Genomic DNA, 22,470 nt, shown 5'->3' with positions numbered 1-22,470 from the left:
CTGGTGGTATTTTCCGTAGCCGATGGAATTGGAAAGTGCATTCCCTTTCGGACAATGCGCCCATGTTTTCCTTTCCACCTCATTTTGTCCATTAATACTTTATCATTTTGATACTCAAAAGGCATTAGCTTATAATTATTATTGTTGTTGTTATTATTATATTGCAATAAAGCTCATAGGAACTATCTTAACTGCCATCAATATCCTCCCCCAACGAAAACATATTCATTATAGTCCTACAAAATAGGATCTAAAAAGAATAATCTAAGTAGTCCTTACATTTATTTTAGAAATAGGGAGATTATTTTCAATCGACTCTCAATTCAAGAAAAAATAATTTAGAGAAATTCATAAAAAGAAATAGCACAAGTGAAAGCATAATATAACAAAATACTATGATAATTAAAATACAAAAAATAATAGATTATAGTATAAATCAAAGAACAAGAAACAACATGAGCAATACTACGACTATTTGTATAGACGGGTAGCAAAATAACACACTACTACTTGCTATTCTAATTTGTATTTTTCATAACGGCATAACCTCATATTTTAGGTCATGTCCAAACTGACGCACTCTATCAAATTTATCTAATTACTGCTTTCGCTTATCTCTAACTCTCATAAAATCATCCATTTCAACCTCTCGCATTGCAGACATCCATGCATCTCTTCTTCACATATATCTTAGTCTATCTTACTTCTCGTATCTTGTCCTCCACTGAAATCACTCCAATCTTATCTCAGATATCCTCATTCCCACCATCACCCTTCTTCAAAATATAAAAGTACTCCTTTCATCTCAAATTATATGTCCCTTAAAAATATTAATTATGAAAATTTTTAACTGTTTTAACAAATGGAGTCAAGTAGAAAGGTCTTTCAAATCTAGTTGTGAGTATAAGAACGAATCGAATCAAGTATAAAGATCCATCGAATCAAGTATAAAGATCCAACTAACAAATAAAGTCAAGTTTAAGTATAAAATTGTGAGTAGAAGAGTCCAATGACCAGTGAAAGCGTCACTAATCATGCAGATGAAGGTTCTAGACTACCAATACACATTACTTTAGGATGCTTTTCATAATCTTTTTAAAAAGAATTATAAAGATTTTTGAATCACCACATATCTTATGACGAAATAATAATCATTCATTCATTTTTAATTAAAAAGTTCAAGTTTAAATCATGAATATAACTCATATTTGATAAAAAAAAAGCGTATTACTTAAAAGTGAGATTTCTCAAAATAAATACATATTAGTCAAACTCTAAAATATGTACCAAATTTTAAGTGGAAAACCTACCAAAAATAAAAAATTTTGTACTAAAAAGAAGTAGATATACATTACTAATATTTTTAATTATATATAAATAATATAATATGAATCCATCGTCCCTATCCAACTCCGTCAATGAATTTGAGTCATAAATATGATCTCATCTTTGATTAAAAAAAAAGCATTTTATCCTAAAAGAATTTCTTTACGTAAATTCAATTAAATCGAACTATAAAATAAGTATCATACGCCAAATGAAAAGTCCATTTTTTTTAATGAACCGTAGTGAACCGAATAATTATCCAGCTGGACCTGATCTTTATAAATATCTGACAAACCAAAATTTAATTTCCTTCTCTCTTTTTCAGGTGAGATCTAACTGACCAGAAAAAAAAAAATGTCCACTATTACAATAAAGCCATTCATCGGCAATTATCTCCGGCGAAGTCCAAAACTTCATCCAAATTCCAAAAAAGCCCCTCATTTTTCTCTAAATTACTCTCGGAGATCGCTATTTTCCGGTAAGGCAAATTTGAGGTTCACCGATTATCGCCGTCGCCGGAATCTCCTTCTCCGAGCTAGCTCCACTGATGCTGCTGTTATTGAGACGTCGGAGGAACAGTCGGATGTTGTATTTAAGGAGAGTTTCTCATTGAAACGACCGGAAAAGGTAAACTATTGCAATAGATATTTTGCAATCAAAGTAGTTTGATGAATTTTTTTATTAGTAGTTTTTAAATATATAAAATTTATTTAATAAACTTAAACTATTCATAAAGTTAAAAAGGTGATTTATTGCCATAGATATTTGCTCAATATCAATTTATGTGACACGTTGGAATTTTGCGAGCCAATGATCATTTTTTCTTTTTAAACTTCCACGTTTGACTTCACTGTCAAAGTTAAAAAAGGTAAATAATTGCAATAGATATATGCGCTCTTTCAATTTATGTGGCACACTTGTGATATATATATATATATATATATGTGGCCTTTGGAGTGTAGACTAGGTATGTGGATGGGTCACTTAACTATAATTGGATATTCGGGAAATATCAAATACCAAACGGTAGTAATAGCTTTTATCAATCCCGAACCCAAATACCGTAATTTTAAAATTTTACTCCCAAATACCATCCCAAATACCAAATTACCGAATAACAATTACCAAATTTTTTGATACGGTTCGGTAATTCGATTTTTGGTATTTTATGCCCACCCCTATGTTTCATTAATTGAGTCACACATATCATCGTGTAACAAGATCAAACAAAATTAATTTTTTCTTGGGTAAAACTGTGTATTCAGAGGTGTAAACCTACCAAACAAAATTGAATTTTTCTCAAAACATTGGTTGGAAATCACCACTATTATCACCAAATAGGATCACTACAAGCATGTCCAACTTTAATATGGTAATACCGAATTTTGTACCAAATCAAAATTTAATTTAACGATTATCGAATTACCGAACCGAAGTTTAATGGTATGGTATTTGGTATCTACTTTTATTTACCGATTATCGAATTACCGAACCCGAATTATGAAAATACCGAACCGAATACCGAACGCCCATCCCTATATATATATATATATATATATATAAATTGGCGGAGCTAGGATATATATTAAGGGTGTTGGAGTCCCACATCGGTGGGTTGAAGGATCCTTGGTCTCCTTGTATGGTCTTGGGCAATCCTCCCCTCATGAGTTAGCTTTTGAGGTTGAGTTAGGTTCAAGGTTCATTTCTTTATCATGATATCAGAGCCAGGCCCACCCAATTCATTATTTTCGATGTTGGGCCCCCCGTCTTATATTGTCCTCGCTCCAGATGTCCAGCCCTGGCGTGCGGGGCTGTTGGAATCCCACATCGGTGGGTTACAGGATCCTTGGTCTCCTTATATGGTCTTGGGCAATTCTCCCCTTATGAGCTAGTTTTTTACGTTAAGTTAGGCTCAAGGTCTATTTCTTTATCAAAGGGGTTCAAAAAAATAACTAAGCACGTTATCAGGATCTAAAAAATAAGCGGGTCGAATCAGATATAAGCGGGTCGGATTTGATTTGAGCGAGCTAGACAACGTTCAACTCTACCTCAACATGAACAACAAAAGAAGGAAGTTAATCTTCTTTATTTTGATCGTGCGTTCAGGCATACAATCTTTAAATTTTTTAAAAATAATTTACATATTTAAAAATGAGCCGGGGGTCTATCGGAAACAGCCTCTCTACTCCTTCGGGGGTAGTGGTATCGACTGCGTACATTCTACCCTCCCCAGACCCCACTGTGTGGGAATATACTGGGTTTGTTGTTGTTGTTGTAATTTACATATTTAGAAACTACATAAAAGTACAATAAGTTATCAGAATTGTAGTTTACGTTTAAGTTGTTTATACATTAATATGATAAAACTAATACTAATTTTTTCTTAATTTTAAGGAGAAAAGATGTAAACTATTTTAAATCAAAATAGATAAACAACAAACAAAAGTATGTAGTATAATTTTGTGATAAAATAGAAAAAAAAGTCAATCATCAAATTAGTAACCATGAAAGTAAGAGAAGAGAAAACAAAAGGGGATAGAACAAGTCAGTGAGAAAGAGAAAACAAAAAGAGACAAAACGTAAGGGAGCAAGAAAATAACTAAGGATTTAATCCAAAAGCTAATATAAAAGATTGAAAAAACGATGTTATTCAGACTCGAACCCACACGGATTGAGAAATTTTGCACTCCCTCACCAGTCACCACTGAACCAAGCTTTAGCCTTATGTCAAGGGGTTCAATACTTAACATATATACCGCAAATTAAAATTTAATCCTATATACACAGTGTAATTTTCCGACGAAGGGAGTTCGGATGAACCCCCTGAATTACATGTAGCTCCGCTCATGTATATATATATATATATGTTATTTTATTAACAAATAAATTTATTTTACTAATAAATTTAAACTTCTATGTTCAAATTCACTATCAAAGTTAAAAATGTAAGTTATTGCAAGTTAAAAATGTAAGTTATTGCAATAGATATTTGCTTTGTCCTAATTTATTTTCGAGAGTGAATCAAGTTTTTCTTTGACTGAAAATGTTTTATATTGTTAATTATTGTGATTTATACGTAGTTTTTAAGTATATAAATTTTATTTTAATAAACTTAAAACTTGTATGTTTGAATTCGCGGTCAAAGTGCAGAAGTTTGAATCTCAAAATTTCAACTGTGCTACGTTAATTGGGACAGAGTGAGTATTTTCTTTCGTTGTATATATGTATTAATGATCTAGAGATTCGTAGATTTGTACATTGTGTGCTCTATTTTTGCTTGAGTATTTATTGGATATTAGAAATGAGTGATTTTTGTAGGAATTTAATTAGTATTTGGAGCTTGAAGAACTGAGCTTTTTCGTATTTCCTGCCATTTTTTATGAGGAATTTCTTTTTGTTAAATTAATGAGCAGTTTAAATTATTCTAAATAGGATTGTTTGGATTGTTTTTGAGTGTAAAAAAATCTCTGCATAAGTTTTGTATCATTGTTTGAATATTCATTGGATCATTAGAAATGAGTGCATTTTTGTAGGAATTAATGAGTATTTGGAGCTTGAAGAATTGAAGTTTTTCATATTTCCCGCCAATTCTGTGAGGAATTTCCTTTTTGTTGAATTAACCGAGTAGTTTAAATTTTTCAAAACAGTATTTTTTTTTAATTCTTGAGCCGAGGGTCTATCGGAAACAGCCTCTCTACTTCTTCGGATGTAGTGGTATGGACTGGGTACATTCTACCCTCCCCAGACCCCACTATGTGGGAATTTACTGGGTTTGTTGTTGTTGTTGTTCTTGTTGTAGTAGTATTTTTTTCAATTGTTTGTTATGTGTAAAATCAAGCTCTGCATGATTATGAGTAGTGTTTAGGAACTATTCATTAAAAAAGAAAATAAGGAAGAAGAAGACTAGTAAAGCTTACAAAAGGAGAGAGAGAAAAATTGAATCGTTGGCCTTCATTTTTAGATGTGCAGTTTCCTTTAGTAGGTGTTTAGCCATGTTTCATTGTGACAATAAAAAAAGTAGTTTTTGTTTTCAAAGTGAAAAATGATTTTTGAAAATTGGAGTTTTGTTTTGACTATGAAATAAATTAGAGTTGTTTTTTGAACTTTTGTGTGTAATTTGGAGTGAAAAAGGTGAAAACAACTTGGTGTTTTTGGAATTTTTGAAAATTCTTGAATAATATGGCTAAACGTGTGAAAAATTTCATTGCCAAGTGTATTTGAGTCTCCTATGTGCTCTTTATTAAATATTATTTGGTGAGCCCATTAGTGATATAGCGAAAGAATTACGAGCCATTGAGGAGTGATTGGCTTGTTTTGGTTTTTCAGGCTGAAGGAAAGATAGCCATCCGATTGGATAAGGGGAATGATGAAGAGAATTGGCACCTTTCTGTGGGATGTAGTTTGCCGGGGAAATGGATTCTTCACTGGGGGGTTCATTATGCAGGTGACACTGGCAGGTTAGTCTAGTTTGATAATGGAAGTACTACTAACTTTGTCCTTTGGAGTTGGGAATGACTAGGTGAATAAATTTTACAATATCATGTATAGAAAAGAAATTAGCTTTAATGTCAAGTTGTAGTCTTTAAGATGGGGAAAACAGCCTTTTAGTTCTGATTTGGAAATTTATACCTCATGAACTTGTGCGCGATAGTCATGAATTCTTACTCTGGATATATTGTTTCTAAAATTTATATTTTAATCTGGCAGTGAATGGGATCAACCTCCTCGGGAGATGTGGCCATCGGGTTCAATCGCCATAAAGGTGTTTGCTATTATCCCTCTTGCTAGTTTGCCTCATCCCATTTCTGTTGATATGTCTTCTTGAATTTGGATATAATCGCTTCAATTTCCATTTCCGTGAAGGTGTCCATTTCTTTCTCATATTTTTTCTTTAAATGTAAATTTCATTGCCATTACAGGATTACGCAATTGAAACTCCTTTGAAAGGAGAAGCATTTCAAGAGGTGAAGATTGACATAAGTTCTAAGTGGTCTATTGCAGCTATAAATTTTGTTTTGAAGGTGAGCTTCTGTGCTTAGATGTTTCAACTTTCTTCTGAATGTGTTATGCTACTAACGACACATTCAACAAAAACCATATTCATGTATGCTGCTGCTTTTATTGCTTTAGTTTTCACTTGTTTTGGTGGTGATGATGATCTGGTGTTGGTGGTTTATTTTGATGATGCAGGATGAGGAAACTGGAGTTTGGTATCAGCACAGAGGGCGGGACTTCAAAATTCCTCTTGTTGACTGCCTTGATGATGATGCTAATACCGTTGGTGTTAAAAAGGGATCGGGCATATGGTCAGGTTGTCCAGGATACTTTTTGTTGCGAAATTCATACCAAATGTTCATATATCTTGCCTCTCGCTTATATTCAATCTATGTCATCTCTAGCCTGGATGACTTTCTCCAGAGAAGAAAAATAACTCAAATATGTTGAAACATATCTTTTCTATCAATGAAGAATGTTCACCCAGGCTAAAGAAGGGTTACATCTGCTTATAGAATCTCTGTTAATGCACTACTGTACTTTTTTGAATTTCTGTACTTACATGCTATTTTGTATTATAATAATTCGAATACTGTGATAGTTTCTAATCAAACCATTCCTCTGCTTAGCTGACAGATCAGCATGACAGAAAGATCCTTTTATGTCTTATCTTGTTTGAGTAATTCTGTGTCAAATTCAAGTTGCTGAGAAAAGAAACTAAAAGTTCAGTTGCTCTTCTTGCATTGCAGGATCGCTTGGGAAGCTGTCAAACATCCTCCTTAAGCCAGAAGCTGCTCCTTCTAAAGGGGAATCAAGCAGCAATGACGGGTCTAGTGTGAAAAGCAGGCGTCTTGAAGGGTTCTACGAGGAGCATGCCATAGTAAAAGAGACTCTTGTTGATAACACAGTTAGTGTCTCTGTTAAGCAGTGTCCAGAGACTGCCAAGAATATTTTGTATATAGATACCGACTTACCTGGAAATGTAATTCTTCACTGGGGAATCTGCAAAGGTGATACTAAAATATGGGAACTTCCTGCAATGCCATATCCAACGGAAACAGTAGTGTTCAAGAATAATGCACTGCGGACTTTACTGCAGGTACTTTCTTTTGGACTGACAAACTTCCAGTTCCTTAGTTGTGTGGTTCAATCAAGTCTAGCAATAGTTCACGCCTTTAATGTTAGGCAATCAAAATGCTTTTTAAATCTTTTCCTCATCAGCAAGTCATTGGATATGTTTTGGGACTATATTGGGTATGTTGTTGTTGTTGTTATCAGCAAGTCATTGCATTCTATAACCAGTTTTTTCCTGGCCTGCTATTGTAGTGGTCATAGTAATCTGCAATCCTGGATTTTTCCAATTGCTTTGCGCCTGGAATCTTCAGGTATACTCCTTCCATCCGAGTTAGAAGTCTTAGTTTGATTTGGTGTGTTTATTAGAGAAGAGTTGGAACATGTGAAGTCTTTACTATTCATTAAGGTGGAACATCACAGGCCTGATATGACGACTTTTTTGGCTTTAGAGAATAGAGTAAAAGTTGTACTATTTATAGAGTAAATCTTGGTCCTACATAACTTGTTCGATATGTAAAATGTGTTGAAGCTTTTCGGGCCACATTATTGGATGGTCCAAACGAGGGAAATACAACAACAAGATCTATCCCGCAGTCCCAAACAAGTTGGACTCGGCTGTATAAAAACTCACTCATCATGTTCCCCACTTTAATTCATCTCACGCGAACATTATACTCCAAAAGAGGGAAGTAAGGTTACTTTTTTGGGGGATAGAGGGAGGGAGCACTATTTTTCTTCTTTCCATTGGTCATATGTTTATTATTCCTTGGCCAGATCTACTGCTTTTTAATATATTGGGTTCCTTGGGAATTGGAATTTGACTTCCCTACACCTGCTTGAAAGTGGCACAGTAGTTCTGGACACCAAACAGGGGTTGTTATGCAGTGTGGCTGTGTGTCTGTAATAGCTAGCATGTGCATATCCAGAGAAACTAACCTTTCTCTTCTTCTCTAATGAATGAAAGGACGTTGTAACCTTTCCATTTTAAGATTTTAATCTGTTGGTCCAATTTTACATTGATTTTCTGGTTCAGTTAAGTCTAGCAAGTTACATGCCTTCTTAATATTCTAGTCATTGAAAGTGCCGTATAAAGGAGTCACTCTAGGTTGTTGATGCAACTTTTTAAGAACTACCTTGATGCTGGTATATTAATCAAATACTTGTGAAAAAACATGTAGATCTGTTTCTGACCAGTAAGTCATTGGATTCTACAAGGCATGTTTTAGTGGCTATCATATCCTCGTCACGGATTTTGTGAAGTGCTTAAAGCCTAGAATCTTTGTTGATACTCCTTCCATTCAAAATCAACTGTCTTAGTATAACTCAGCGTGTTAATTAAAGGAGGTGCAAGTTGTAAATTATTTAGTATTTCGTGGGGGGAATATGTGGGTGCCGTATGTTGACTTTTGTGGTTTAGAGATTAGAGTAGAGTATACATTGTATTATAAAGTGTAAAGTGGGTTCCTACATGATTCTTAGAGTGCATAAACTATCAAAAAAATGGTAAAAGAACCTTTTTCCTTAAGAAAGTGGTCACAATTTTGGACGGTCGGAAAAGGATAAGTCATCTTTTTGGGGACAGATGAAGTACTCTTCTACTTTGTTTTCTTTTCCATTGCACTTGTTTATCCCTTTGATCTGTTATATTGCTTAACATTTTAGTTGCCACGGAAAATGGAATGTTTACCTTCTCTACACCTACTTAGTGAAAGTGGCTGAATAGTTCTTGGACATGAAATGGGGCTGCTAGGGCCGCACAGGTTGCTTAAGATGTGCAAGTTTGTGCTAGCACACATACATCAAAGCAAATAGTCTTTCTCTTCTTTAATAAATAAAGAGACGTGTAGTGATCTAATAACTGGAGATTAAATTAATCAACACATTTTTGGGACAATTTTCTGATTTATTAACAACGGCAAAAATTGGATTACGAACTAGACAAATAACAGAATTAACAGAAACATGGAAATAAAATAATTGGCACTCCAATGAGACTTCTGGAGCTGCATGAGAAAAGGAAAAAGAACTCATAGAATTACAGAAAAAAGAATAGAATACAAACAGAATGAAAGAAGAAGAAGGTTCGATGATAAAAGTAGCGAGAATATACCATAGGTTTGTTGCCTGCTCCTTCTCTCTTTGCTGTTACATATAGCAACCAAAGTGATAGTGAGCTGGCACTATCTCAGCCTTTGAAGCTTATTAATCAACTCACCATCTCATCCCGCCACGTGTTATTAATATAACTAAAATCAGCTCCTTAATCATTTATATACCAGCTTATGAAAGGACGTTTGGCCTCTTTTTTTCTCGAGATTTTAATCTGTTTGCTCGTTTTAATAAGGGAATTCCTACTTGGTGAAAACTAGAACAATTGTTTTTTTCTAGGGAAACTTAGGATCATCTGGACTGCTATCAGTTGAATATTCAATGTGAATAAAGATGATGCTTGATGATTGTGTACCGCGATTAGAGAAGAATGGAGTTAGCTGCTTGGGAACATGAACATATTCTGAACTGCTGTTTCTCACGAGGAGGCTCAAACATGACTGCATGTAAAGATAAGGCTAACCTAGGCAAATAAGTTTGCTACTGTCATCAAGCACGTAAAAGTTAAAAGTGTGCAATCTTTTCCCTTCAGCAACTGCTGTATTTTAGATTTGCCCTGAATCTCCCAATGATGGAAGGGTCCAACAGAATGGTGCTGATTCTTTTCAAATACTAGTTTTTGTCTCCACTGTAAAATTTGAATTTATGCAGAGCGCATCTGCTACTTAGAATGAATCCATATTCAAAACAAAGTTGCAATGCCATACTTGTGGGTCTCTTTCTCGTTGGATTATCATTTTGTTCACTTTTCTTTTGTTGGTTCTCTTTGGACATTTATTTTCAGTATCTCGAAAGATCTAGTAACCTTTTGCTTTTAAGACCACTTATCTCTCTTTGCATATTGATGACATATGCTCTTATTGACAGAGAAAAGAGGGAGGCAATGGTTCTAAAGGACTGTTTACTTTGGATGGAGGACCTTCCGGATTTGCTTTTGTGGTGAAGCTAGACGAAAATACGTGGTTGAATTGTAAGGGAGACGACTTTTATATACCTCTGCCAAGTGGCCAACATCAGTCGAAAGAAAACGAGGAGTCAAATTCTTCCCAGATAGTCAACCGTTCACCTGAGCAGAGTCAAGCAGGTTCTGTGTATACTGATGAAATAATAAAGGAGATAAGGAATTTGGTGAGTGACATTTCCTCTGAGAAGAGCCGAAAGACAAAAACCAAGGAAACACAAGAAACCATTCTTCAAGAAATTGAGAAGCTTGCTGCGGAAGCTTATAGTATATTTAGAAGTTCAATCCCAACAATATCCGAAGTTGTTTCTGAAGCTGAGGTTTTACAACCTGATGTGAAAGTCACTTCAGGAACTGGTACTGGATTTGAGATTTTGTGCCAGGGTTTTAATTGGGAATCTCATAAATCTGGAAGATGGTACAAGGAGCTACATGATAAAGCTGCAGAGTTATCTTCACTTGGATTCAGTGTGATCTGGTTACCTCCACCAACTGACTCAGTGTCACCAGAGGGATACATGCCTAGGGATTTATATAACTTAAATTCCAGGTATTGTAAGATTCTCTCCTCTTTCATTTTTGTAAGTGTAAATCATGCATTTTTGGTCTAATTTATTGCGTAAGTCATGGATATCCCGTCTGTACTTATGACATGAAGTTTAGCATCTCATACAATTATAGTTTTTTTTTTTCAGTATCATTTAAAATAGGAGATACACCAAATACCAGGAAGGGCAGTGTCAATTTTTAGGGTTTTACTGATGAGAATTCAATTTCTCTTGGCTATTAGCTTCTTTGGGATTAAAATAGGGGATTGCCAACAATTAAGAAGGGCAGCGTTGCGCGTACTTCGTCATTCCTCTTTTCCAATCACCTCATTTTCTACTCGTTTGTTATAACTAAACATGCAAAAGTACTTGCAAAAAGAACATCTGTTTTGTTGTTTTGATTTACTGAAGCTGCTTTCTGTCTTTCTCTGGTTCAAATAGACTGTTGCTTACCACAGAATTTAGCATCTTATTTTTAGCCTTCATTTTGAACAATCATTAGATGGTTCCTACTTGGTAAATGAGACTTACATGAAGAAAATTGATTGGTCTCTCGATTTGTGCTTTCTATCCATTTAGTGTATCTCATCTTTGCGTTGTTTTCCTTTATCTTTGTCAGATATGGTAGTTTAGATGAATTAAAAGTTACAGTGAAGAAATTCCATGAAGTGGGAATCAAGGTTCTTGGTGATGTTGTCTTAAATCATAGATGTGCAAGTGAACGGAATCAAAATGGTATATGGAATATCTTTGGTGGTCGGTTAAATTGGGATGAGCGTGCAGTTGTTGCTGATGATCCACATTTCCAGGTGTGTATTCTTCTGTAAATTTTCCTTGCTGTTGTACTAGCAAAAGGAACGTTCGTGGTGATGCTTGTCCTTCATCGGAAGATTAGAAATAATCACACATTCAGAGGATGCAAAGTAGCAAACTGGAATATTTAAGAATGTGTTTGTCCACTACCGGATGAATAGTGTACCCCTTATTTTTTTAATTTGAAATCAATTGCAGTGAGATATTAATCCAGAGAAAGAAGTTTATATCAAAATACTTTTGATATGTCAAAACAAGTAAGGTTTTCCAAAAAGGACCGTGGAAGTTGGAAAAGGTGAAAGGTCTAAATGTTTCTATTTATTGCTCATCGAATGTGGTACTAGTGATTTTGCTGTATCAGTTGGAACTTACTGGTATGAGTAATTGAGATTAACTAACACTATAGTTCTTTAGCCTACTAATATGCTGATAAACTAGAATCCGCGTGCTTGGTATATCGTTTAAAACATATTCTTGAAAACTGAATGAAGCACTAAGAACACTATACGTATGTATATACACACATATGGATGTAGTAGGTTAGCGTTGTACCCATTTTTTTATTCTCACATTTGTCATTTAAGTTACATTGCCATCTCTTTCATAATAAGGATATCCTTGTCTTTGTGCTCTAATACCAAACTGATCCTTGCTTCTCATGGTTACTCTCTGTTTTTCCTCATTTCACATTCATCTCAATTTCATTCTCCAGAAAAACCTTCCTGTCAATGTGTTCCGAATTCCTCTGATTTCGACACATGCATAACACTATTGAAATTCTACCGTTGCAATGCGGAACTCCATTGGTACCACCAATACCAGCTTCAATTTCGGACTAATAACGGGAGCCCATGGCTGAGCTTTTTGTTTTGTACATTTTCTAACATTCACTGCTTGCTGTAGTCTTGAAATAATCACAAACATGCGCAATTGGAAATAGTCCAAGCCAGAAGAATGATTAATGTGGGTTGCTATTGTGATAATTGATGTAGAAGTTGCTATCCTTGGATCATCAATGTTCAAAATTATCACGTGAGAGAGAAATCTAAAAAGAAGAAGAGAGTAACTAAGGAGAAAAAGGAACAAGAGAAAAAGAAAACTTAGGGAAAGAAGGAGATTGTTTGGCTCAAATGTACAAAAATAATCCTGAAGTGATTTAATGGCAAAGCTAACTTTAAGGGAAAATTTGAGTAGTGAAAAATTGAGACAATGCTAATTTCTAACCTACTACTGCAAAACCCATAAATATGGCTTAAGCTCCTGGGGTTGGGTAAAGCAGACAAAAGAGTTCAAAAGCATCTTCTTTTACCTGTTGCTTTTTTCTTCTTTCCAGAGTGCATTATGTGATTTCTATTTGTTTATTGCCAAAAGTAGATGGTGTGTTTGAGGAGGTATACTTTGTTATACTCATTTGATTTTAATTAGTGTTTTAAAATTGACTAACTTACTGTTTAAAATATCTATTAATCGCCAAAGCAATGTTCTGCAACTCCTCTACTATGGTTTTTCTAGAATAATTTGGAAATTGTGGCTAGCATGACTTTATTGCTTCCTTTTCCCTTAATGAGATACGGACTAGTTTTACAAGATCTGTTGAACAGATGTCTGAACTACCTTCTTTTTTCTACAGGGAAGGGGCAACAAGAGTAGTGGAGATAATTTCCATGCTGCTCCTAACATTGATCATTCCCAGGAATTTGTGAGAAAGGATATCAAGGAATGGTTACGGTGGCTGAGGTTTAATTCTCTTTGTTTTGACCTATATTGATCTTTTTTCCCCTTTATTTTATTGTTTTATTCTCTTTTGAACACCTTTTGATGGTTATCATGTACTTCTTTGCCTGAGCTTTTGGCGACCTAGGACTTTTAGCAATGGTTACATAGGCGTTATCAAAGTAAATACCTTTGATGTCTGTCAATCCAGGGTTAATTTTAAATGACCAAGCATATTTAGCACTGCATATTAAAATGCAAAGCACTTGAACAAAAGTGAAGAGGTTCTCTACTGTGTGTATGTCTAGCACATTAGAAAAGAAAGCCAACTGGATACAGATGAGGACTTCTGGTTTTCCCGGGATTGATGCATTTTGTGGCAGAATAGGAAAGAGATGGCAGATGAAAATTGGATAGTGCTTAAAGAGGAGACTCAAAATAGACTGCTGTCATTCTGGAAGACATCAGATGTCATTTTCCTAAAGAATTTCACCATAATCTCAAGGAAAAAAATTGGTAACTGAAGGCAGGTAAAGTTGGCAATGGGACTGGATTACTTTCTCTGATCTAGTGCTTTGGTTCAAAATGTGAAAAGTAAATGAGGTTCAACGAATATCGTTTATGAACATTCAGAAACCAATACGTGATTGATAGTTGAAAATCCAATAACTGCTTTCTTTGCTGCACTATCCATTTCTTTCGAAACAGGAAATATCAGCTGGTCTTACTTTAGTCACTTGCATATCACAGCGAAATAGAATCTCATCCATTTAATGTTCTTGTTTTATCCTATCCACGCCTCTGGAATTGATTGTCTTTGCATTGCACCCGTTCATAAGGAAGACAGTGAAGTTGCACAACTGTTAAGCTGCTAAAAAAGTGGTATTTCTCCATGTGTTCATGGGTATTTCTGCCTCATTGTATGATGATGCTGTTTTTGTGCTATACAATACAATTTAAGTGTCATTTCTTTCTATTTCTGATGTGTTACTCAAGAATGTCCCAACTTCAAAGGTCGTCGTGTGACAAATTTTATGATTATGCTGGTTTGACAGGGAAGAGATTGGTTATGATGGATGGAGGCTTGATTTTGTTCGTGGGTTCTGGGGTGGTTATGTGAAGGATTACTTGGAAGCAACTGAACCTTACTTCGCTGTCGGCGAGTTTTGGGATTCCCTTGTTTATACTTACGGAGAGATGGATCACAATCAAGATGCGCATCGGCAGAGAATTATTGACTGGATTAATGCCACTACTGGAACTGCAGGAGCATTTGATGTGACAACAAAGGGAATTCTTCATTCTGTAAGTGTATCAAACTTTACTCCTGGCACAGTAGATGCAAGTACTTGAGTGACAGTACTTAATAAAAGGAAGGATTGGGAAATCAGTTTTTCTAGTGTTAACAGCATTCTCTTTCAAATTCTATGGAATTAGGCAATTGAGAGGTGTGAATACTGGCGATTATCGGATCAGAAAGGAAAACCTCCCGGCGTTGTTGGATGGTGGCCATCTCGTGCTGTTACCTTTATAGAGAATCACGATACAGGTTCTACACAGGTAAAATATGCTCTTTAGTTATAAGAGGACTAAAGAGGCTCCTCTTTTAATCATAAACAATGTTAAAAAGGGATTTTATGAGTAGGCATAGCTCAGCATATCCGCTTACCTGCACCAACTATATGCCTTTCTTGATCATTCAGTTAATTTATTACCTTTTTCCTGCATCGTATGGTTGGATCCCTTAAGAATGAGAGCTAAATGTACTCTTGAATCGTGGGAAATACCAACAAATGCTATTTGGAGTTAGACGTATCACGGTGAAATGTAACCCCCTATAGTGTCTCTATTAGCACTACTGCAAGCTATAGCCACCATTAGGAAGAATAGTTCTCCTTGGGATCAGTGAAGAAGCTAAAATCCTAGTCCAGCCTAATTGTCAACGTTGATTTCCGTTGGTTTCTTTGCTCTTGATGTTCCATAATTTGCTTGTAGATATCTAAATTGCCAAAAGTTCTAGCAACACAAGGCTGTAAAATTCTTCAGTATTTTTTAATTTTTTTTTGGTACTGAACATGTCTCTTGGGTTCCATTTGGAGTCACTGACTTAGAATCCAAGCATTTGGGCTGAAAAAGTTTTTCCAGTATGAATTAATGGGATAATTACAAGTTTTGTAATGGCTTGAAATGGATTGTGTCTCTAAATTTAGGTAGCACTAGTTTTTCAAATCTGTCTTTACGTTTTCATAAGTAATTAAGTAAATTTTGTAGTTGCAAATTTAGCAGTCCTATGAGCCAGTGCAATCAAATAAAAATGGAACCTAATCATTTGTTTGTTTGGGTTACATAACCTTATTTTAGTTCCATATTCTTCTTTCTCATGGTAAACCTTTAGTCACATCTGTAGGGCTTGTCATATGATGTCCTCAATGGGTTTGTAATTGATTGTTGTAATAACTGATTTCATGGAATAAGACTAAGCATAAGATCTGACTTGTTTATCATCCGTATAATCTTTTTTTGTATCTTGGGGTTTTCTTTGAAGGGTCATTGGAGATTTCCTGGTGGGAAGGAGATGCAAGGTTATGCCTATATCCTGACTCATCCTGGAACCCCGTCAGTCTTCTTTGATCACATTTTCTCTGGTTATCGATCTGAAATAGGTAATCTTATTTCACTAAGAAGGCGGAACAAGATCAACTGTCGGAGTAAGGTAAGTCTCAGAAACCATGTTGAGTCCTGCAGGTTCTTTTTGACCTCTGAGGTTAATTTTAGTTTAATCTGAAAATTTTAGTGGTTGCTTGATTTCGAATGAATAGGTGAGAAGAGGAGAAAACATTCTTTATATTTCTTCAGTTGACATTTTCCATTTCCTTATTTTCTGTTCTGACCGATCAACGTGAAACCAACTCATTTACATAATTGCTGTATGATGACACGGTGAAAAGGACCTCTAAAAAACCTAACAAGTATATTACATTACATGCATGCAATACATGGAATCTCGGATGCTCTTTTGGGAAGTGTCAGGTTGTAAGATTGTCATAAGGTGAAGAATTATATTTCTGGAAGTAGTACACCTGGGTGGTATTTTTGTTGATGAATTCCACACATATATTCGAAATGCTAACAACAGTTGAACTAGTATTTGCTAGTTCAACTGCAAAATATTATATAATCTTTAGTAATTCACAACAAAAACGTACCTAGTGTATTCCCACAGAGTGGGGTCTTGGGAGGGTAGAGTATACGTAATCCTTACCACTACCTCAAAGGCGACGTAGAGAGGCAGTTTCCAATAGACCCCGACTCAAGACAAAATACAATCTAGAAAAAGATGTGATCAACAACAACAACAAAAAACCTAGTGTATTCCCACACAGTGAGGTCTGGGGAGGGTAAGATGTACGCAGTCCATACCACTACCTCCGGAGAAGTAGCAAGGCTGTTTCCGATAGACCCCCGGCTCAAGATAAGATAGAAAAAGATGTGATAAAGGTACAAAAAAACAATAGGGAGTAACACAGCAATAGATAGCAACATAACAATACTACCACAACATAATACTACACGTGATCTACCCGAAACACCATTTACCAACATAAATCCACGAAAAGGAAACTCCAAACGTAGCACTATAACTACTAATAAGGACAACACTCCTACCTGCCTTCTAACTTTCTACACTAATTCGCTTCTGCCACACCTTCCTATCTATTGTCATGTCCTTGGTAAGCCGTGACTGCGTCATACCCTGTCTAATCACCTCTTCCTAATATTTCATCGATTCACCTCTACCTTTCTTGAACCCATCTATAGCTAACCTCTTGCACCTCTGCACTAGGGCATCCGCTTGTAAGTTTCTATGGCCCACATAATTAATTTATTTGTTGATTTAATAATAATTGAATAAGTTAAATCCTAAATTTGTATGGAGAAGTTACCTAGTAGGATTAAACTACTGACTACTCTGTTAGTGGGATAACTACTCAAGTGGGATAATTGTTATATCCCACAAATCACGTTGATGGAACGTGAAAACATAACTGACTATTCCCTGTATTATAAAAGGGGTCCTCTCTATGCCAAAAGAAGAATAAGCTCCATCAAATATTATTCTGAAACGTAAGGTAAAGAGAGAGAAACAATACCTCTGTTTTTTGTGCTTCCGCTAATATGGAGAATTCAGGGAAGTAATTCTATTGCTGAATTACTGCAATATTGTTTATGTGAAAATCATGTAGTTCCACGTTTCTGAATTATTGGTAGGATTACATATTAGATTGCTTAGATTATACAATCTGTTAAATCCATGTGGTATCTGAGCAAGATTTAGGAACTAATGATTTTCCATTGAGATTTAAGTTTTCTATTAATTTTGTGAACCCTATTATGAAATTTGGGACTCAAATTTATCATAATCTAAGTTATTATAAATTATAGTGGATGAATATGTGATGGCTTAAGGCAAAATTCTTCAATCATAATTTGTTCAATATTATGTTTAGATACGTATATGACGGCAGGAAAGAATAAACAAATTTGGTCATATTTTAAGCACTAATAGATTCTTACCTTTGAGAATAGGTAGTAGAGATGCTGATGGCCCATATGAAATCCTTTTGAATTTGAATTCATTGGAAAGCATAATTGTGTTTAATACAGTGATAATACGTAAGATACGTACTGCTCCTTGTTTAATGTAAACAGAAACTTAGTGAATAATTTATTTAATGTGGGTTTAGTTTATTATGTTTGATCTTTGTTATTCTAAATATCACGGAAACAACTCTTTGTTGTTATAATATTATAGTATTTAAAAATAAAATTTATTGTTTCTTAATGTGACTTGGAATTATATATGTAAGATTCGTTAATCACCAAAGTAGTTGAATCTTTATGAAATTAATTTCAAAATAAAGATTAAATTTAAATTAATTGCCTATTAATCTTGATGCTTATAAATGATGTACCACAACAACAACAACAACAAACCCAGTGTATTCCCACTTTGTGGGGTCTGGGGGGGGTAAGATGTACGCAGTCCATACCTCTACCTCTGATGAAGTAGAAAGGCTGTTTCCGAAAGACCCCCGGCTCAAGTTACGAGATATCAAACAAACACATAGTACAGCACAGAAGCAGATGACATAACATAGATACTGCAGCCATAAGGAATATAAAACAGAGTAAAGCAGGAATGCAGGAATATAAAGCAGAGGAAAGCACACAGATTCGTAACAAACATAGAACACGGAACACGGAACAGAACATTGAATACGGAATCATACCAGGAATACACCCCCACCAATTACCTCCCTACATTAGCGACCCGAACAGGCCCTAATCCTCTGCCGTAATTCGCGTCTTCCAGACCTTCCTATCTAGGGTCATGTCCTCGGTAAGCTGTAACTGTTCCATGTCCCGCCTAATCACCTCACCCCAGTACTTCTTCGGTCTACCCCTACCCCGTCTAAAACCATCCAACGCTAGCCTCTCACACCTACGGACCGGGGCATCCATGCCCCTCCTCTTCACGTGTCCGAACCATCTCAATCGTGCTTCCCGCATCTTACACTCCACTGAAGTCACCCCAACCTTCTCCCGGATAGTCTCATTCCGAGCTCTATCCCTTCGGGTCAGTCCACACATCCAGCGCAACATCCGCATTTCTGCCACCTTCATTCTTTGGGTGTGGGAGTTCTTAACTGGCCAACACTCCGCTCCATACAGCAAGGCCGGACGGACTACCACCCTATAGAATTTACCTTTAAGCTTGGGCGGCACCTTCTTATCACACAGCACCCCCGATGCAAGTTTCCACTTCATCCATCCCGCCCCGATACGGTGCGAGACATCCTCGTCAATCTCACCGTTACTCTGGATCACGGACCCGAGGTACTTGAACTTATCCCTTTTCTTTACCTCCTGCGCTTCTAGCCTCACCACTACCTCATTCTCTCGCCTTACGTCATTAAACTTACATTCCACATACTCTGTCTTGGTTCTGCTCACCCTGAACCCTTTAGACTCCAGAGTTTGCCTCCACAGCTCTAATTTGTCGTTCACACCCCCTCGCGTCTCATCTATCAGGACTACATCGTCTGCAAAAAGCATACACCACGGCACCTCCCCTTGGATACGCCGCGTTAACACATTATAAATGATGTACCAATTATGGGTAAATTAAAATTTTGGTTATAAGACATTTGTGGATCACCCAAAGGTTGATTGTTTGTTCGTATGACCAATAAATATGAAAGAGATAATTTTGATGTATCATTAGTTTTATTTATTTATCCAAAGATGATAAATATTATTAATTGATGCATTAAATATTATCGTTTTGTGTTAAATATACTTTTAAGCATCATTATGTTTAAAGTTGTATTTTGATGTTTCGCCCAAAGGAGAACATCAATATGCATTTAAGTAAATCATTTCTAAATTTGATAATGTGTTTAAACTCATAACTCAAAGGATTAACAAATGAGCATGTTCTACTTGCAGCATTAGCTCTTCATTCGCACTCTACCTCTGTTACGACTTTTAACAGACTTAACTTTTTAGATTGGTGCGAACAGATCAGATTCCATTTTGGGGTTTTAGATCTTGATGTTGCACTTTACTTTGAGAAGTCAACTGCTATTACTGAAGCTAGCAATGATGAAGAAAAGTCCTATTATAAGCATTGGGATCGGTCTAACAGATTAGGCCTAATGTTTATGCTAATGAATATTGCGGGCAACATTAAGACTACTCTTCCCAAAACTGAAAGTGCAAAAGAACTTCTGAAACTTGTAAAAGAATCTTCCCAAACTGCTGAGAAGTCTCTTGCTGGGACACTAATGGGTACCTTGACCACCATGAAGTTTGATGGTTCATGTACTATGCATGAGCATGTCATTGAAATGACAAACATAGCAGCAAGACTTAAGTCTTTGGGAATGGAAGTGGAATAAAATTTCCTTGTGTAGTTCATCATCAACTCATTACCGTCTGAGTATGGTCCTTTTCAAATGAACTACAACACCATGAAAGACAAATGAAATGTGCATGAATTGCATAGTATGTTGGTTCAAGAGGAAATGAGACTGAAGAATCAAGGAACCCACTCCATTAACTTTGTAAATCATCAAGAAGCTGAAAAGAAAGGAAAAAAAATGGTAAGGGACAACAGAAGCAACTTAATGTTAATGAGTCCTCATCTCAAGTACGTAAGAAAGGAAACAAGAATGGTAAGTGTCATTTCTGTGGAAAATCTGGACACTTTCAGAAAGATTGTCTGAAACGTAAGGCATGGTTTGAGAAGAAAGGTAAGCCTAGTGCTTTTACACGTATCGAATCAAATTTAACTGAAGTTCCTTATAATACTTGGTGGATTGACTCTGGTTGTACTATTCATGTTTTCTAGTACTATTGATAAAGAAATGGACCTTGGGCCTAACTCAACTTCAAAAGCTAGCTTATGAGGAGAGGATTGCTCAAGACCATATAAGGAGACTAAGGACCCTTTAACCCACCGATGTGGAACTCCAACACCCTCCGCACGCCTAGGGCTGGAACGTGGACAATATAAGACGGGGGGCCCAACATCGAAAACAATGAACTTGGTGGGCCTGGCTCTGATACCATGATAAAGAAATGGACCTTAGGCCTAACTCAACCTCAAAAGCTAGCTCATGAGGAGAGAATTGCCCAAGACCATATAAAGAGATCAAGGACCCTTTAACCCATCGATGTGGGACTCCAACACCGCCCACATGCCCAGGGATGGAGCGTGAACAATATAAGACGGGGGGCCCAACATTGGAAACAATGAACTCGGTGAACCTGACTTTGATACTATGTGAGAAATAATGGAGAAAAATATTATCGAATTGTTGTCCCTAAATTATTACATTGAGACCCTATTTATAGACACTACATTCCAATCCTATTTCTAATAGGACACTACATTACAATATCTTTCCAAGTAGAATTCAATATGTTATTCCTATTCCTATTCTAACAACTATGCAGGGATTCCTTACAATCCGAACCATCAACAAGAATGAAAGATATGTTTACATGGGGAATAGAGTGAAGGCTCCAGTTAAAGCTGTCGGGACTTATCGTCTGATTCTCGATGCTGGGCGTCACTTAGATTTAGTTGAAATTTTTTATGTTCCTTCTCTTTCGAGAAATTTAGCTTCTTTGTCTGAGTTAGATAAGACTGGATATTCCTTTAATTTCGGGAATGGATGTTTTAGTTTGTTTAAACATAATTATCTCATTGGTACTGGTACTCTTTGTGGTAACTTATACAAACTGAATCTTGATAATCTGTTTGTCGAAACGCTCTTAACTCTGTATCATAATGTTGGAACCAAACGAAGTTTGGTGAATGAACAATCTGCTTACTTGTGGCATAAACGTTTAGGTCACATATCTAAAGAAAGGCTGGAAAGATTAATTAAGAATGAAATTCTTCCAGATTTAGATTTTACTGACCTTAATATTTGTGTAGATTGTATTAAAGGAAAACAAACAAGACACACAAAGAAAAGAGCCCCAAGCACACAACTTCTTGAAATTATACACTGATATATGTGGTCTTTTTGATATCACATCTTTCAATAAAGAAAAATATTTTATCACTTTTATTAATGACTTTTCACGTTATGGATATATCTATTTGTTGGATGAAAAATCTCAAGCGATTAATGCCTTAAAAGTATTTATTACTAAGGTTGAAAGACAATTAGATAGAAAGGTAAAAATAATCAGGCCTGATAGAGGTGGTGAATATTATGGAAGAAATGATGAAAGTGGACAACACCCAGGTCCATTTGCTAAATCCCTCGAAAAATATGGCATGTGTGCTCAATACACAATGTTTGGCACACCACAACAAAATGGTGTGGCAGAAAGACGTAATCGTACATTAAT

At 35.8% G+C, this 22,470-nt stretch overlaps 1 protein-coding gene across 1 annotated transcript in view; it reads left to right on the top strand.

The window, feature by feature from the left end:
* Positions 1-1,409: 1,409 nt before the first annotated feature.
* The window catches only part of LOC107847384 (alpha-amylase 3, chloroplastic), a 28,644-nt gene continuing 7,583 nt past the window's right edge, over positions 1,410-22,470 (top strand). The window contains exons 1-12 of the mRNA XM_016691589.2: positions 1,410-1,953; positions 5,653-5,783; positions 6,034-6,088; positions 6,246-6,347; positions 6,517-6,637; positions 7,071-7,420; positions 10,372-11,015; positions 11,633-11,822; positions 13,457-13,563; positions 14,595-14,844; positions 14,977-15,099; positions 16,085-16,252. Of these exons, the coding sequence (XP_016547075.2) occupies positions 1,681-1,953; positions 5,653-5,783; positions 6,034-6,088; positions 6,246-6,347; positions 6,517-6,637; positions 7,071-7,420; positions 10,372-11,015; positions 11,633-11,822; positions 13,457-13,563; positions 14,595-14,844; positions 14,977-15,099; positions 16,085-16,252 (2,514 nt within the window). The 5' untranslated portion in view covers positions 1,410-1,680. The remainder of the gene's footprint in view (positions 1,954-5,652; positions 5,784-6,033; positions 6,089-6,245; positions 6,348-6,516; positions 6,638-7,070; positions 7,421-10,371; positions 11,016-11,632; positions 11,823-13,456; positions 13,564-14,594; positions 14,845-14,976; positions 15,100-16,084; positions 16,253-22,470) is intronic.

This window comes from Capsicum annuum, chromosome 11 (assembly GCF_002878395.1).
Source record: "Capsicum annuum cultivar UCD-10X-F1 chromosome 11, UCD10Xv1.1, whole genome shotgun sequence".
NCBI classification, from domain to species: domain Eukaryota; kingdom Viridiplantae; phylum Streptophyta; class Magnoliopsida; order Solanales; family Solanaceae; genus Capsicum; species Capsicum annuum.
Note: the sequence above shows the minus strand (reverse complement) of the source record. Positions and strands in the feature narration are given on the sequence as shown.